Here is a 16,376-nt window from a genome sequence, read left to right as displayed (position 1 = left end):
GACCCTACAATACAGGCCATCTGGCCCAGGGGACTTGTCAGCTTTTAATCCCATCGGTTTTCCTGGTATTTTTTCTCTCATGATCGTAATTGTTTTAAGCCCCTCACTCCCTTTTGCCCCTTGCTTTTTTATTGTTTGTGGAATGTGTTCTGTGTCTTCTACTGTGAAGGCAATTACAAAATACTTTTCAAAGCTTCTGCCATTTCCTTGTTTCCCAACATTAGTTCCCCAGTCTCACTCTCTAAGGGACCAACACACTCTGTCACTATCTTTTCCTTTTTATATACTTATAGAAGCTTTTACTGCCTATTTTTATATTTCTTGCTAGTTTTTTCTCATACTCTAATTTCTTCATCTTTATTTGTTTATGTCATCTTTAAATATCTGCCTCTGCTTCTCTACCATCATCCCTTTTAACCTACTTTACTTTAGCCAACTATGTCTTCATAGATTTGTAATTGTCTTGTCTTTAATTTAAGACACTAGTTTCAGATCAAGGTTTTTCACCTACAAACTGATGTGCTGGAAGTTGTGACATGGGACTACAAAGGCCAAAAGTAAATTCTGCTGTGTGCCATTGACTTTTTGCCTGGCTCGGAAGTTCTCAGGATAAGAACAGCTATTTGCACTGAAACAATCAAAAGCAATTGAGGTCAGAAACAAGCAGTAATTAATGATGGGAGACAAGTTAGAGAGGTTGATTGAAGACATGGTCAGAGGTTTCCCAAGAAAAATGGTGTGAGCAAAGTTCTTCACCTCTGAATGTTTCTGCATGATCATCCTGAGACTTCTCTCCTCCAGTGTGAACATTCCCGACTCCTGTGGTTTCTCGGGTGCCTAATCCTGGGCTTTCTGTTTATTCACCCTCTCCAGTGTCGGATATACTTCTCATGACTAGAATGGTATCCTGTATTGCTGGGGTGAGATCAGCACTGTTTTTTAAATTCCTGCATTGAGGAACCGCGTCTAAGATGCTTGGAAAATGCACCTGGAGTCAGTCTCAAACTTTTTGAAGTCCTTCAATGACATTGGCTTCATGTCTTGGTCAAGTCAATTCGACCTTCAGTTCTCCTTCCATCCAGTGATTTTCTGAGCCTCACCATCCCCTCTGAATCAAATGAGACTCTGATCTTGCACTTTACATGCCTAACATCTGTCATAGGGATAATGCTAGAATCCATTGTTAAGGAGGTAATAGTAGGACATTAGAAAATCATAATATAATCAGGCAGAGTCATCATGGTTTTGTGAAAGGGAAATCATGTTTGACAAATTTATTAAAGTTCTTGCAGACTGTAACAAAATAAGAGCTTGTGGTGTAGTTGGTAACATATTAGCATGAACAGTGGATTAGTTAGCTAACAGGAAATAGAGAATAGGCATGAATGGGTCATTTTCGGGTTGGCAAGATATGGAGTGCCACAGGGATCAGTGCTGGAGCCTCAAATATTTGCAATTTGTTTCAATGACTTGCATGAAGGGATTGAATATATGGTTGTTAAATCTGCCGATGAGACAAAGATAGGTAGGAAAGTAAGTTGTCAAGAGGAAATAAAGAGTCTACAAAGGGATTTAGATAGGATAAGTGAGTGGGCAAAAATTTGGCAGATGGAGTATAATGTGGGAAAATGTGAACTTTGGCAGGAGGAATAGAAGAGCAGTATACTATTTAAATGGAGAGAGATTGTAGAACTTGGCAGTACAGAGGGATCTGGGTGTCCTGGAACATGAATCACAAAAAGTTAGTATGCAGGTATAACAAGTGATTAGGAAGGGAAATGGAATGTTGGCATTTATTGCAAGGGGAATTGAATATAAAATTAGGTGTTAAAATTATAAAATTAAGTGTTGGTACAGTTGTACAGGCCTTAGACAACATTGAGCGTACAGTGTACAGTTTTGATCTTATTTAAGAAACGTCGTAATTGCATTAGAAGCAGTTTGGAGAAAGTTCACTCGACTGACTTCTGAAAGGTTGGACAGGCTAGGCCTGTATCCATTAGAGTTTATTGAAACATATAAGATCTTGAGGGGACTTGACAGGGTGGATGCTGAAAGGGTCGTTTCCCCTTGTGGCAGAGACTAGAACTTGGAGACATAGTTTAAAAATAAGGGGTCTCCCATTAAAGACATGAGAGGAGAATTTTTTTTCTCTGAGAGAGTCGTTAGTCTTTCGAATTCTCTTCCCCAGAAAACAATGGAGGCTGGGTCATTGAATATCTTCAAGGCTGAGTTAGACAGAGTTTTGATTAACAAGAGAGCCGAGAGTTTTGGGGGGCAGGCTTTAAAGTGGAGTTCAGGCCACAATCAGATCAGTCATGATCTTATCAAATGACAGAGCAGGCTCAAGGAGCTGAATGGCCTACTTCTAATTCTTGTGCATGCCATTTGCTTCTTTTTCTCAACAATTCTCATTCTATATATCTCAAGTCTATTGAAGGCTTGAACTCTGCTCCTTTCTCTAGTGAGACGCAATGAGATGAAATGAAATGCTAAACAGGATAGTAGAGAGAGCTCGCTATCTGATAAGTGAGCCCTTTCATCTGTTTAATCTTATCTCTTTTGATTGTATCCAAATTACTGTAGTCGGTTCTTCTCTGAACTTTCCCCGTTCTTTCCGACCCTGGGACTTTATCTCATTATCCCCCTGGGATTAGCTCACAGCTTGGTTCCCCACCTCTCTTCTCGTGGCCGCCATTGGAGAAGGAGCAAGAGAATTCTTCTGGTGTCTGGGCCAATATTTCTAAATCAATCAGCACCTTCAAAAGCAAATAGACTGGTCACTTTTCTCGTTGCTGATTATATATTCTGGTTATGTTAAATATGGCTTCTGCACATCATAACAGTGTCATTGGTTGCTTTTTTAAAAAAAAGAAAATTTAATATTCGTACATGGGATGTGGGCGTTGCTGGCTGAGATTTATTGCTCATCCCTAGTTGCCCTTGAGACGGTGGTGGTGAGCTGCCTTCTTGAACCACTGCTGTGCACATGGTGTAGGTACACCCACAGTGCTGTTAGGGAGGGAGTTCCAGGATTTTGACCCAGCGACAGTGAAGGAACAGTGATATATTTCTAAGTCAGGATGGCGAGTTACTTGGAGGGGAGCTTCCAGGTGCTGGTGTTCCCATCTATCTGCTGCCCTTGTCCTTCTAGGTGGTAGAGGCTGAGAGTTTGGAAGGTGCTGCCGAAGGAGCTTTGGTGAGTTGCTGCAGTGCATCTTGTAGGTGGTGCACACTGCTGCCGCTGTACGTTGGTAGTGGAAGGAATTAATGTTTATTGTGGTGGATGGGGTGCCAGTCAAACAGGCTGCTTGGTCCTGGATGGCTGTACAGCAGTTTGAGGGGTTTCTGTGATGAAATAAATGAAAGTGCTATGTGTTTTGCCTCACCTGCAGCCTATCAACCAGATATTGAATGTGGAACTGTCTGAGGCTCAATTCCAGAGCAGATAAGTGTTGCTGGCAGCTCCATGTGCAGTTTCAAGAACTAAAATCCACAGCCTGGATTTAAAGCAGATACTGTGTTATGTTCCCTGTAGAGACCAGTAACTTTTAAAAAGAGATTTGAATTCCCAGTGACTGATTCATAGGATCACACAAGATTTCACATTTTAAGACTTTTACTGCAACAAACATATGAAAATCAACATTGACTAATCATTACTTAGTAGGCAACTGATAGCATAAACTACAGAAAAGATATCTCCCTCTTAACTTCCTAACATGATGTAAACTCCACACCGTGTTTATACATTACACTGAGCTCTCTGCAGAATTGTAGTTTTTACAGGAGTCAGTTTAAAGTAACTCCCAGCTTCCAACAGGCTCACTTCTCCCCGTTTTACTGCGTCCAGTGTCTGTGGAAAGTAGTTCCCCTCAGTCCTCTGAGAATCCTCAAACTGACTTCCAATAACAACGCCCACTCAGGGCGCTGCCTTCTTCCTGCCATGCAGGGCAAATCTTCCAGCATCCTTAAATCTCTAGAGGTCCTGCCTCTTAGAGCAGGGAACAAGCTCTCACTCTAATTCTACCTGCTGGCTAGCATAGAGCAGCATTTTGCTGGTTCCCTGTTGCGCTCTCCAGGACACTCACTCTCTCGCTTTCTGTGTCACAGGTCTCTGAATCTGATCTGTGAGACTGTGCATCCAGATGTGAAAGCATCTGTGTGTCCAGGTGTGAAAGCATCTGTGTGTCCAGGTGTGAAAGCATCTGTGTGTCCAGGTGTGAAAGCATCTGTGTGTCCAGGTGTGAAAGCTGGCACTTGAGTTTCAGTGGGACTTGTTCTGGGCCCCTGGTCCACATGGTAATCAGATCACATAGGCTTATTGTCAAGGAGAACTAGTAGAAGGTCACATGCTCCATTTTACTTGAATTAAGAGTTAAAACATAACCATCTTATAAAACCTCACAGTCGTAACACCTGCAAAACAAGAAATATGGAACAAAGTGAGCATGCATTGTTGGAGAGATTTTTTTTATACAGCCAACTATGTTTGGATAATGACCTCACTATACCCCAGTCAGTCTAACAAGTGCTGTAATATATTGATTCTTATTTGTCGAGATTGCTGTCATTTCTGAAAGCTGTATTAGGATTTGAAAATCATCGTGTAAGTAGTGTACGCGTTATTGTGAAATACTCGCTACGTTTAATCTGAAAGATCACTGGGAGGAAATTATGGTTTCTATAATCACTGACTAATGATGCATTATTTGTCCTTTTAATATTACAGACTATGAGAAAACAACGAAATGAAATCACAGTTGAGTTACGAAAGGCAAGTATTGGAGCCTCAGTCACCCCTTAGCATCCTGCTGGATTTGCTTTCAGTTTGTGTCATTTCTTCAGTCCACCTCTCTGAAGAGTTCCCCAATAATTAATCGACAGCTGGTTCTGGTGGTTCTAAAATCACAGCTTCAGTGCAAAGAAAGGCAAAGTATTTACTTCGTATTCCGCGCTGCGACAACGGGAGTGAGGTGCAGGTCTCCGGGCTGCTCCAGCGGGAGTGAGGTGCAGGTTTCCGGGCTACTCCAGCAGGAGTGAGGTGCAGGTCTCCGGGCTGGTCCAGTGGGAGTGAGGTGCAGGTTTCCGGGCTACTCCAGCAGGAGTGAGGTGCAGGTGTCTGGGCTGCTCCAGTGGGACTGAAGTGCAGGTCTCTGGGCTGCTCCAGTGGGAATGAGGTGCAGGTCTCTGGGCTGCTCCAGTGGGAGTGAGGTGCAGGTCTCTGGGCTGCTCCAGTGGGAGTGAGGTGCAGGTCTCTGGGTTGGTCCAGTGGGACTGAGGTGCAGGTCTCTGGGCTGCTCCAGCGGGAGTGAGGTGCAGGTCTCTGGGCTGCTCCAGCGGGAGTGAGGTGCAGGTCTCTGGGCTGCTCCAGCGAGAGTGAGGTGCAGGCCTCTGGGCTGCTCCAGTGGGAGTGAGGTGCAGGTCTCTGGGCTGCTCCAGCAGGAGTGAGGTGCAGGTCTCTGGGCTGCTCCAGTGGGAGTGAGGTGCGGGTCTCTGGGCTGCTCCAGCGGGAGTGAGGTGCAGGTCTCTGGGCTGCTCCAGTGGGAGTGAGGTGCAGGTCTCCGGGCTGCTCCAGTGGGAGTGAGGTGTAGGTCTCTGGGCTGCTCCAGCGGGAGTGAGGTGCAGGTCTCTGGGCTGCTTCAGCGGGAGTGAGGTGCAGGTCTCTGGGCTGCTCCAGCGGGAGCCCTTAGCATTTTTCTAATTTATTCATTCACTGGGTGTGGACATCGCTGGCAAGGCCAACATTTATTGCCTTCCCTAATTGCCTTCGAGGAGGTGGTGGTGAGCTGCCTCTTGAACCACGGCAGTCCATGTGGTATAGGTACACCCACAGTGCTGTTAGGAAGGGAGTTCCAGGATTTTGACTGATGTTAAAGACCCAGCAGTTTGGTAAAGCTGAGTTATTTAAAATCCCAGAGGGAAACTTTAAACAACTGTCATAACCTATATTTTCAATTGGTGTGTTTTGAATTGCAGCTCTAAATTCAGAAATAAGACCACCAGTTCTCGAGAGGTTTTTATATCAAACTAAATGAAACATTTGTTAACTTACAGCAAATTAAACATATACACATGGCTACAAATTACTACTATCATAACTTTTAACAAATTCCCAAATTAATTTCCACTAAGGCAACGATATCCAATAGATTGAAACAGACACCAGGCAAAGGATTTTCACATTACGAATTCAAAATTAGTTTCCTTTCAATTTGGTTCCTTTGCAGACAGTTGTAGGCTTACAGCTGCTTAGATATTATATGCCTCTGCCCTGCATGCACAAATTCCCTTCTGTTATACCCAGCCTTTTCCTTTGAATGTAAATTCTCATTGTATCCCCAGGCCCTTTGAACTCCTTTCATAGTACCAATCTTATTAGTAATATAAGCATTGTTTGGTGTCTCCTAGCTAGGTGCAAGATTTCACTCCCACTTTTGAATGCTCTATTCAAAAAAATGCAAATGTACCCTCTACTTCTGTTTAAATCTCAAAACTACTATACTTCAAAGAACCCAGACCAATTATCCAATTAACACACACACACAGACTAAACCTCTATTTTAAACATCGACAGTGAATTAACGGCGATATATTTCCAAGTCAGGATGGTGAGTGACTTGGAGGGGAACTTCCAGGTGGTGGTGTTCCCATCTATCTGCCGCCCCTGCCCTTCTAGATGGTACAGGTTGTGGGTTTGGAAGTTACTGTCTAAGGAGCCATGGTGAGTCTTTTTTTATTTGTTCATGGGATGTAGGAGTCGCTGGCTAGGCCAGCTTTTATTGCCCATCCCAAATTGCCCTCGTTCAGAAGGCATTTAAGAGTCAACCACATTGCTGTTGGTCTGGAGTCACATGTAGGTCAGGCCAAGTAAGGACAGCAGATTTCCTTTCCTAAAGAACATTAGTGAACCAGATGGATATTTATGACATTCGGCAATGGTTTTGTGGTCGTCATCAGACCTTTTAATTCCAATTTTTGTTGAATTCATATTTCACCATCTGCCGTGGTGGGATTCAAACCCGGGTCCCCAGCCCCTGCAGTGCATCATGTAGATGGTACACACTGCTGCCACTGTGCATCGGAAGTGGAGGGAGTGAATGTTTGTGGATGGGGTGCCAATCGAGCAGGCTGCTTTGTCCTGGATGTTGTCCAGCTTCTTGAGTGTTGTGGGAGCTGCACTCATCCAGGCAAGTGGGGAGTATTCCATCACACTCCTGACTTGTGCCTTGTAGATGGTGGACAGGCTTTGGGGAGTCAGGAGGTGAGTTACTCGCTGCAGGATTCCTAGCCTCTGACCTCATGCTCTTGTATTTATATGAATAGTCCAGCTCAGTTTCTGGTCAATGGTGACTCCCCCCCCAAAATGTTGATAGTGGGGGATTCAGTGATGGTAATGCCATTGAATGTCAAGGGGCGATGGTTGGATTCTCTCTTGTTGGAGATGGTCATTGCCTGGCACTTGTGTGGCGTGAATGTTACTTGTCACTTGTCAGCCCAAACCTGGATATTGTCCAGGTCTTGCTGCATTTGGACATGGACTGCTTCAGTATCTGTGGAGTCGCGAATGGCGCTGAACATTGCACAATCATCAGTGAACATCCCCATTTCTGACCTTATGATGGAAGGAAGGTCATTGATGAAGCAGCTGAAGATGGTTGGGCCTAGGACACTACCCTGAGGAACTCCTGCAGTGATGTCCTGGAGCTGAGGTGATTGACCTCCAGCAGCCACTACCATCTTCCTTTGTGCTAGGTATGACTCCAACAGTGGAGAGCTGTCCCCCTGATTCCCATTGACTCCAGTTTTGCTAGGGCTCCTTGATGCCACACTCAAGGGAGAGGGTGCCTGGCTGTGGGCAGAGAATTTTGGATTGCTCTATTAAACAGCTGGCACAAACCGATCAAGAGCCTAGCTCTGTGAAATAGCTCTGTCTATTCACTGCCTGTTCAAGGTAGAGAGCCGAGTGATTGCCCTTCCCCAGCCCTGGCATTGGAATGGTCTCACCTGCACACCTCACACTTTGTGTTCCTGCAAAACAAAAGGAATTTAGGAGTGTTGAACTAAGTCTGGTCCCATATTATGGCAGATCTCTGTCGCCTGTTTGCCGAAAGTAATGTCCATGGGGTGATGAGCAACAGTGTTCCAGTTGCTTTGCCTACCTCTGAGAGAGAACGAGATTTCCTTTGATACGCAGACTATGAAAGCAAATATGTTGCAAGAGTTGTGAAACTCCCATTAACCTTGGTGCTGCTGCTTCCTTGTCTGGTGTTGCCTGTTTGCAATACTTGCAGCATCGATGTTGATTGGGCATACTTTGACTATTCATGAGCAGTTGGCCTGATTTGGTTAATGGGTTAGTTGCTGGGTATTGGGTGGAAGATCATCCATTTTAATAGTTTTGCTATGAACATTATTTCCCCCAAGTGGCCTTGGTGTTAAACATCCTATTAGTGGTGTGCCAATAAAGTGCTTGTCACATAATTTCTGTCTGTTCTTTATGCTGAATCTCTGTATTTCTAGAATAAGCGAGATGAACACCTGCTAAAGAGAAGAAATGTGCCTCAGGAGGAGGGTCTCGATGACTCTGATATTGATGGTGATTTCAGAGTTGTAAGTAATATTTTCACTGTTGGAGCCGTAGCTGGGAGGGATCACATTGGTGAAGTTTGGTTTACTTGGGATCAGAATGTGTGTACAGATTTTAAATGGAAAATTACTGGCTGCTAAGTCTGAAAGCCCAATTAAAACACTTAGTTGGGCCAAGTTACTTGAAAGGTTGGCCACAATTTCAACACATCAGTGCTGCTGGGACACAAGTGGCTTTTTCTCCAAATATTCATGTAGATACTTTAGTGAAAATGATTCTGTATTCATGGGATTACTTTGACTACCAGAGTTGAGTCTTCTCATCACGAGTGAATGGTGGAGTACAAATGGGGGTTTGGGGTGAGTGGGGTTGGGGGTAATTGTTCTGCAAGTTTGCTTTTAAATATATTTTGTATAAGAAAAAAGCCTTCCTGATACAGCTTCCACTGTAAATCAGCTCCAACCCAAGTCTTACACCTGTAATGATAGTGTGGTGGAGGTAGATTATATATTTATGCTCCATTCCAACCTCCTTCCACCCTACTTCATCTAACTCTAGCCCTTTCACCCTCTGTGCTTATCTAACCTTCCCTTAAATACATCTATGCTATTTGTCTCAACCAGTCCTTATGGGAGCGAGTTCCATATTCTTGTCACTCCCTAGGAAAAGAAGTTCCTCCTAAATTCCCTACAGGATTTATCAGTGCCTGTGTATTATTTATGGCTCCTCTTCCTGAACTCATCCGCAAGTTGACACATCTTCTCTACCCTTACCCTGTCAAACCATTCCATAATTTTAAAGACCTCTAACAGGTCACCCTCAACCCTCAGTCTTCTCTCTTCTAGAGAAAAGAGCTCCAGCCTGTTCAGCCTTTCCTGATGGGTATAACGTCTCAGTCCTGGTATTTTCCTTGTAAACTTTTTCACCTTCTCCAGTGCCTCTGAATCCTTTTTTTGTGAGAATGTGGAACACTCTGCATCAAGCGACCATTGCTGAGGTGATTAACAGCTGGAGATAGTTTAGGGTATCAAGTGAGGGTGTTAGGAATTATCGAGTAAAGAGGTCAACTCTTAATCCTGTCGGTCTCTGGTCAGCAAGCTGTGTAATTTTTAATTTACTTTAAAAGGATATAATTTCTGTATGATAGCTTTTAAAATAAAACCCGTACATTGGACAGAAGTGTAAATAAGACTCTTGTTCTCTTGCAGCAATCAATCACATTGTCGGGGATTGTGCAGGTGAGTGCAGTGGTAGTCAATGCGGAGAAATCACTTTGTAACCTTTCAGTTACACCAGAACTTCTATAACACAAAGTTATCGTGTTTCTGTAATCTGCATCTTGCCTTTGGCAAAATCATCCATTTAAAGCAAATGTATATTAATTTTAAAAAACTGTTTTAATTCAGGTTGTTTCTTAAATGCTATAGGCTTTAAGTTGAATTATCCTGGATTTTTTAGGGTGCTTCGAGTGACAATCCCGTGATACAGCTCAGTGCAGTTCAAGCAGCCAGGTAACACTTGATGTTTACATTTTTGCTTCGTTCCATATCTTGTGAATTTCATAGAATCATAGAATGGTTTCAACACAGGAGGCGGCCTCCATGCATTTGTCTGAAAGAGCAACTTGGCTAATCTCACTCCCTTGCCCTTTCCTCATAACCCTGCAATTATTTTCTGTTCAGATAATTATCCAATTCCCTTTGAAAGCCGTGATAGTGTGGTGGAGGTAGATTATATGTCCTCTTGAAGTCTATCACTATCCTCCTCATAGTTAACAATACTTCTAAGTTTTGTGTCATCTGCAAATTTTGAACTTGTACCGTGTACACCCAAGTCGAGCTCATTAATATAGATCAAGAAAAGCAGTGGTCCTAACACCGACCCCTGGGAACCTCATTTTATACCTTCCTCCAGTCCGAAATACAACTGTTCGTGACTACTTTGTTTCCTGTCACACAGCCAACAAAAGAGTTGTGGAAGGGGGGCCTGAGTAGGACTGGAACAAGCAATGTTCCACATACCCCATAAAGAGACAGTCATAACTGGGGCCCATGCGGGTACCCATAGCAACACCTTTTATTTGGAGGAAGTGAGACAAAGGAGAAATTGTTCAGTGAGAGAACAAGTTCAGCCAGACGGAGGAGAGTGGAGGTGGATGGGGATTTTTTGGGCCTCTGTTCAAGGAAGAAGCAGAAAGCCCTCAGACCATCCCGGTGGGGGATGGAGGTGTAGAGGGATTGGACGTCCATGGTGAAGAGGAGGCTGTTGGGGCCAGGGAACTGGAAATTGTTGATATGATGTAGAGTGTCAGAGGAATCACGGATGTAGGTGGGAAGAGACTGGAGAAGGGGAGTAAGAACGGAGTCAAGATAGCAAGAAATGAAATCCATGGGGCAGGAATAGGCTGACATGATCAGTCTACTGGGACAGTCCTGTTTGTGGATTTTGGGGAGGAGGTAGAAGTGGGCTGTCCGAGGCTGGGAGACTATGAGGTTGGAAGCTTCCACAGGAAGATATGATGACACATATATATGACTCTTAAATGCCCCCTGAAGAAGGGCAGTTAGAGATGGGCAATAAATGCTGGCTTAGCCAGCGACGCCCACACCCCATGAATGAATTTTTAAAAATTCAGTGCCAGACCATTGCTCTGGTTAACAGTGGAACACAATTGACTGGTTAAAGCAGAGATTCTCAACCTTTTTGCTTCCGAAGTCTCTGTGCTGTATAATAAAAATTCCATGGACCCCCTGTATTGTGCTGCAACTTTTTTTTTGAAAAGAGTGGTTCCTGTGATGTAAAACCTGCAGCAAATTCACACAGCGGGATCACACAGCAAAATCAGATGGGTCACCGTTTATATATATCTTCCCTGGGAAGATCTCCAGAGGAGATGAGGTCAGTGACAGTCTTGGAAACAATGGCTTGATGTTCGGTGGTGAGGGGGAGGTAGGAGGAAGTGTCTGAGAGTTGGCGCTTAGCCTCTGCGAGGTAGAGGTCAGTGCGCCAGACAACAACAGCACCACCCTTGTCAGCGGGTTTAATAACAAAGTCAGGGTTGGACCTGAGAGAACGGAATGCGGCAAATTCAGAAGAAGACAGGTTAGAGTGGGTGAGAGGGCCAGAGAAATTGAGATAGCCAATGTCACGCCGGCAGTTCTCAATGAAAAGGTCAAGAGCAGGTAAGAGGCCAGAGGGAGGGGTCCAGGTGGAGGGAGAATATTGGAGGCGGGTAAAAGGATCCGTTGAACAGGGGGAGGACTCCTGCCCAAAGAAGTGAGCACGGAGACGAAGGCGGCGGAAGAAGAGTTCAGCATCGTGTTGAGCCCGGAATTCATTGAGATGAGGGTGTAAGGGTATGAAACTGAGTCCTTTGCTGAGCACTGAACGTTCAGCATCAGAGAGGGGAAGTCAGGGGGTATGGTGAATACACGGCCGGGGCTAGGATTAGAAGACGAGGTGGGGTCAGAGGGACGGGAAGGGGTAGAGGGTCCTGGATGGGCATTGGTATCAATGGCATTGGCATTAAGTAGGCCATAGCTGGAGTACTGCGTGCAGTTCTGGTCACCGTATTATAGGAAAAATGTGATAGCATTAGAGAAGGTACTTGGACTGGAGAATTTTAGTTATGAAGAAAGTTTGGATAGGCTAGGGTTGTTTTCTTTGAAACAGAGGAGGATGAGGGAGACTTAATTGAAGCGTATAAACATATGAGGGGTCTAGATATAGAGGATAGGAAAGCCTTATTCCCTTGGTTGAGGGGCCCATAACCAGGTGGTATAGATTTAAGGAAGGAGGTAGAAGATTTAAAGGGAATTTGATGAGAAATCTTTTCATTCAGAGGGTGGTGGGATCTGGAACTCACTGCCTGAAAGTATGGTAGAGGGAGAAATCCTCATCACATTTCAAAAGTACTTAGACCTGGACTTGAACTGCTGGGACCTACAAGACTATGGACCAAGAGCTGAAAACTGGGAATAGGCTGGATGGCTGGTGTTGGTCATCTTAGATACGATGGGCTGAATGGACTCCTTCCATGCTGAAATAAGAAAATAGGAAACTTTTGTGCTTTTTTCAAATAAAGAAACACACAGGTAATATCTCCATATTTTATCAAGTAATTATTTAGTTCTGCAGCAGAAATGTAGTGTTAGAGTTTACTTGTAACATGGGCATGTGCTAATGTGCTATGGTCACATGTTGTGCAGGTCCTAGTGCTTGGGACAGCATTACCTGGTCATATTTGGAGTGGATAGGTATGCATGCACACATGAATAAATCATATGTGATTTATATGATCACATATAAATGAGATCACAGTTGGGCTTGTGTATTGATGCTGCCCCTGTTCTGAGGATATCATGGTGCTGACGGTAGCCAGTATAGCCTGAGTGGGATACAGTGTACTTATGTCCTGATGCATCATCTCTCCGACTCCAGAATTCGATTTAAGATAAGGAATTGATGAGCAGAAAAAGAGCAGTTGCTCCATCAATCCTGCCCCATGCACCATCATGGCTGGAGATCATGAATCAACTCATCATGACTTCAGGGGAGGTGGTGACATAGTGGTATTGCCACTGGGCTGGTATTCCAGAGACCCAGGGTAATGCTCTGGGGGCCTGGGTTTGAATCCCACCTTGGCAGATGGTGAAATCTCAATCAATAAAAATCTGGAATTAAAAGTCTGATGAAACCACTGTCGATTGTCATAAAAAATGTGGTTGACTCTTAAATGCTCTCTGAACAAGGGCAGTTAGGGATGGGCAATAAATGCTGGCCTAGCCAGTGACACCCACATCCCATGAATGAATTTTTTAAAATTCAGAAATTCTCTTACCATCTCTCACCCTCTGGGGTAGGCAACCAAATAGAATAACTTGACCAATAAGGGGGAAAAATATTCTGGAAAGTTGTTCCCTGACCCCCTCAGGCAATTGAAACCAGTCCAGGAGATCACAGGGACTGAGCATTTTCTGTAACCTAACGTTTTCCATGAGATCAGGATGTTGAGTGAGATCAGTGCAGTCTGTGAGAGGATAATGGGATGATGAATGGCACTGGAATCGTGTCTCAGCTCATCATGTTACATTGCAGCTGACAGGTGATCTTACTGAAACGCATAAGATCCTGAGGGGACTCAAGGGTGGACACAGGAGGATGTTTCCTCTTGTTGGGGAGACTGGAATTAGGAGACACAGTTTAAAAATAATTGGTCTCCCTTTTAAGATGGAGATGAGAATTTTTTTCTCTGAGGTTTGTTAGTCTGTGGAAATCTCTTCCCCAGAAAGCAGTGGAGGCTGGGCCATTGAATTTATTCAAGGCTGAGTTGGAGATTTTTGATTGACGGGAAAGTCAAGGGTTATGGGGGGGCAGACAGGAAAGTGGAGTTGAAATCACAATCCGATCAGCCATGACCTTATCAAATGGCGGAGCAGGCTCGAAGGGCCAAATGACCTACGCCTGCTCCTAAGTCCTGTAGTTGCTAATTGGGGAGGTGATGGTGTAGTGGTATTACTTTGGGGATCTAGGTTCGAATCCCGCCACGGCAGATGATGAAATTTGAATTCAGTAAAAAAAATATCTGGAATTAAAAGTCTGATGATGACCATGAAACCATTGTCGATTGTTGTAAAAAGCCATCTGGTTCACTAATGTCTTTTAGGGAAGGAAATCTGCTGTCCTTACCTGGTCTGGCCTACATGTGACTCCAGATCCACAGCAATGTGGTTGACTCTTAAATGCCCCCTGAAGAAGGGCAGTTAGGGATGGACAATAAATGCTGGCCTAGCCAGCGACACCCACATTCCATGAATGAATTTTTTAAAATTCAGTGCCAGACCATTGCTCTGGTTAACAGTGGAACACAATTGACAGGTTAAAGCAGAGATTCTCAACCTTTTTGCTTCTGAGGTCCATGGGTCACCGTATGCGTTTTGTCCCTAAACTCCAGGTTCACTTCCCAATATAAAAAACGTAAACTTTTATGGCTGCAACTGGCATGAGTGATTCCTCTGGAGTATTGGTCTCGGGACTGCTAGCTCTTAGTGGCAGCTGGCAGTTTGATCGACTGCATTGGCTCTGTAAACAGCTGCCAAGGGCAAGCAGCTGTAAACCGAACGTTTGCTGACATATATTGGTTAATGTTTGGCCTATTATCCTTCAAAATGGACGTCAAACTCCACTAACCTATTGCCCCGCAAACTGGATTTCAACATGGGTGAGTGGGCAAGCGCACATGGCACAATCTGCCCAGCCAACTGTCAGGAATGAATCTGAGGGAGGAGAGGAGCTGGGTCCTCTCTCCTGTAACATCAACAGTGACCTCTCGTCAGTGCACTGATTTAAACTCTCCTGTTTATGCAGGTGGGTTAAAAAATGCAGCCTATTTCAAACCATAATTCTTCATAGCAGATGAGGCATCACTGACATCAGCAGAGATAAGTCTCACTTTCTTTCTGTTGACCCTGCTCACAATGAGATTTTTAAAAGATTTTATTCTTGAATGATACTGATTGGTGGCCCCTAACTGAGAACAGCACTAAAGGATGGATGGATCTCTAATGGAATTTTGCAGTATTTAGGATTGCAGTGATGTGAAAATTATTGTATAAATGGAAAAGAATTACTTGGAGTAGGGGTTCCAAACTGGGGTCTGCAGCCACAAAGGTTCGAAGGGGCCAGCGAGAAAAGGTTCATATTGGTGATTGGACCCAAAATGATGCTGCCACCCAATGGCTGCCCCAGGAACTGAAGCTGCAAAGCTCTTGCAGTTTGTCTCTGGTTTATTCACTTTAACTGAGTCCCCTCATCCTGAACCACACAGGTAGATAACTGATCCACAGTTGACAGCCTATATGTTTGGGTCTGGTGAACAAGGAGAAGCAGTATTAATGTCATGCCTGATGCTTTCTGCCTCTATTGCAAAAATGTCTAGAAAGAGCATTGAACTTTACAGTCATAGAGTGATGAAAATCTTTCAAACATCTGTTCAAGTTCTCAAATAGAAAGAAGAGCAGAATAAGTATCTCAAACCCCATTGGTCCCCTCAAATCTGAGGCCCAGATTTTGCAGTGGTAAAGATAGCAAAGTTGTCATTGATCCACTGACAATAACTTTGAAGTCTGCATATGCACAGTGTTAGGATCCCAGCTGATGTTATTACCGGACAAGTTAGATCCCAGAATGGAACCTGACTTGATGGATCATAATTTTCTTTCAATATTCATCTTTTTAAACAGTAGAGGGTACTTACTGAAACAGATTCACAGGAGTCTATTAACTTTTTTTTAACAAAGAGATAATACATTTATTAAACAAGGAACTTAAACTATATTACACTGGACAACAAAAAGGTTAGAATGAATTTCAACACAGACCAAGAAAAAATGATTCAAACTCATGCTATCCCTTTTATCCCAGCATTACCCTTACAGACCTAACGCTGCAGTGAAGAGGTACCACTATTTCCACACCAAGGGTAGAGATGGTTCAGTTACAAAGAGTTTTCTTTTCCAGTAGACTGCTGACCATTCACAAGAAGTCCTTCCACACCTCCTTTCAGATATCAAAAAAACTGTCTCTAAATCCACTATAACTTTAACTTTAGAGCAATGCATGTGAGTTCCTTAACAGTCTGGCATCATTTCCAGCTAGAGAGAGTCTTAGACCTTTTCTGTCTTCACTCTGTGACATACATACCAACTGAAACTAAAAACTGCTTTTTTTGGTCAGACCCACAAGTAAACACCTTCCAGGCAACACTCCCTTACAGATGTTTAACTGT

General features: G+C 43.9%; 1 protein-coding gene across 2 annotated transcripts in view; it reads left to right on the top strand.

The window, feature by feature from the left end:
- The window catches only part of LOC144684026 (importin subunit alpha-4-like), an 82,879-nt gene that overhangs the window by 14,444 nt on the left and 52,059 nt on the right, over nucleotides 1-16,376 (top strand). The window contains exons 2-5 of one of the 2 annotated variants that reach the window (XM_078547734.1): nucleotides 4,733-4,777; nucleotides 8,524-8,613; nucleotides 9,799-9,828; nucleotides 10,049-10,101. In XM_078547734.1, the coding sequence (XP_078403860.1) occupies nucleotides 4,733-4,777; nucleotides 8,524-8,613; nucleotides 9,799-9,828; nucleotides 10,049-10,101 (218 nt within the window). Of the gene's footprint in view, nucleotides 1-4,730; nucleotides 4,778-8,523; nucleotides 8,614-9,798; nucleotides 9,829-10,048; nucleotides 10,102-16,376 lie in introns of those variants that run through there. The other variant, XM_078547735.1, reaches the window with a different exon arrangement.

Source organism: Cetorhinus maximus, chromosome 8, assembly GCF_964194155.1.
Source record: "Cetorhinus maximus chromosome 8, sCetMax3.hap1.1, whole genome shotgun sequence".
Classification (NCBI taxonomy): domain Eukaryota; kingdom Metazoa; phylum Chordata; class Chondrichthyes; order Lamniformes; family Cetorhinidae; genus Cetorhinus; species Cetorhinus maximus.
This window is presented reverse-complemented; position numbering and strand designations above follow the sequence as displayed.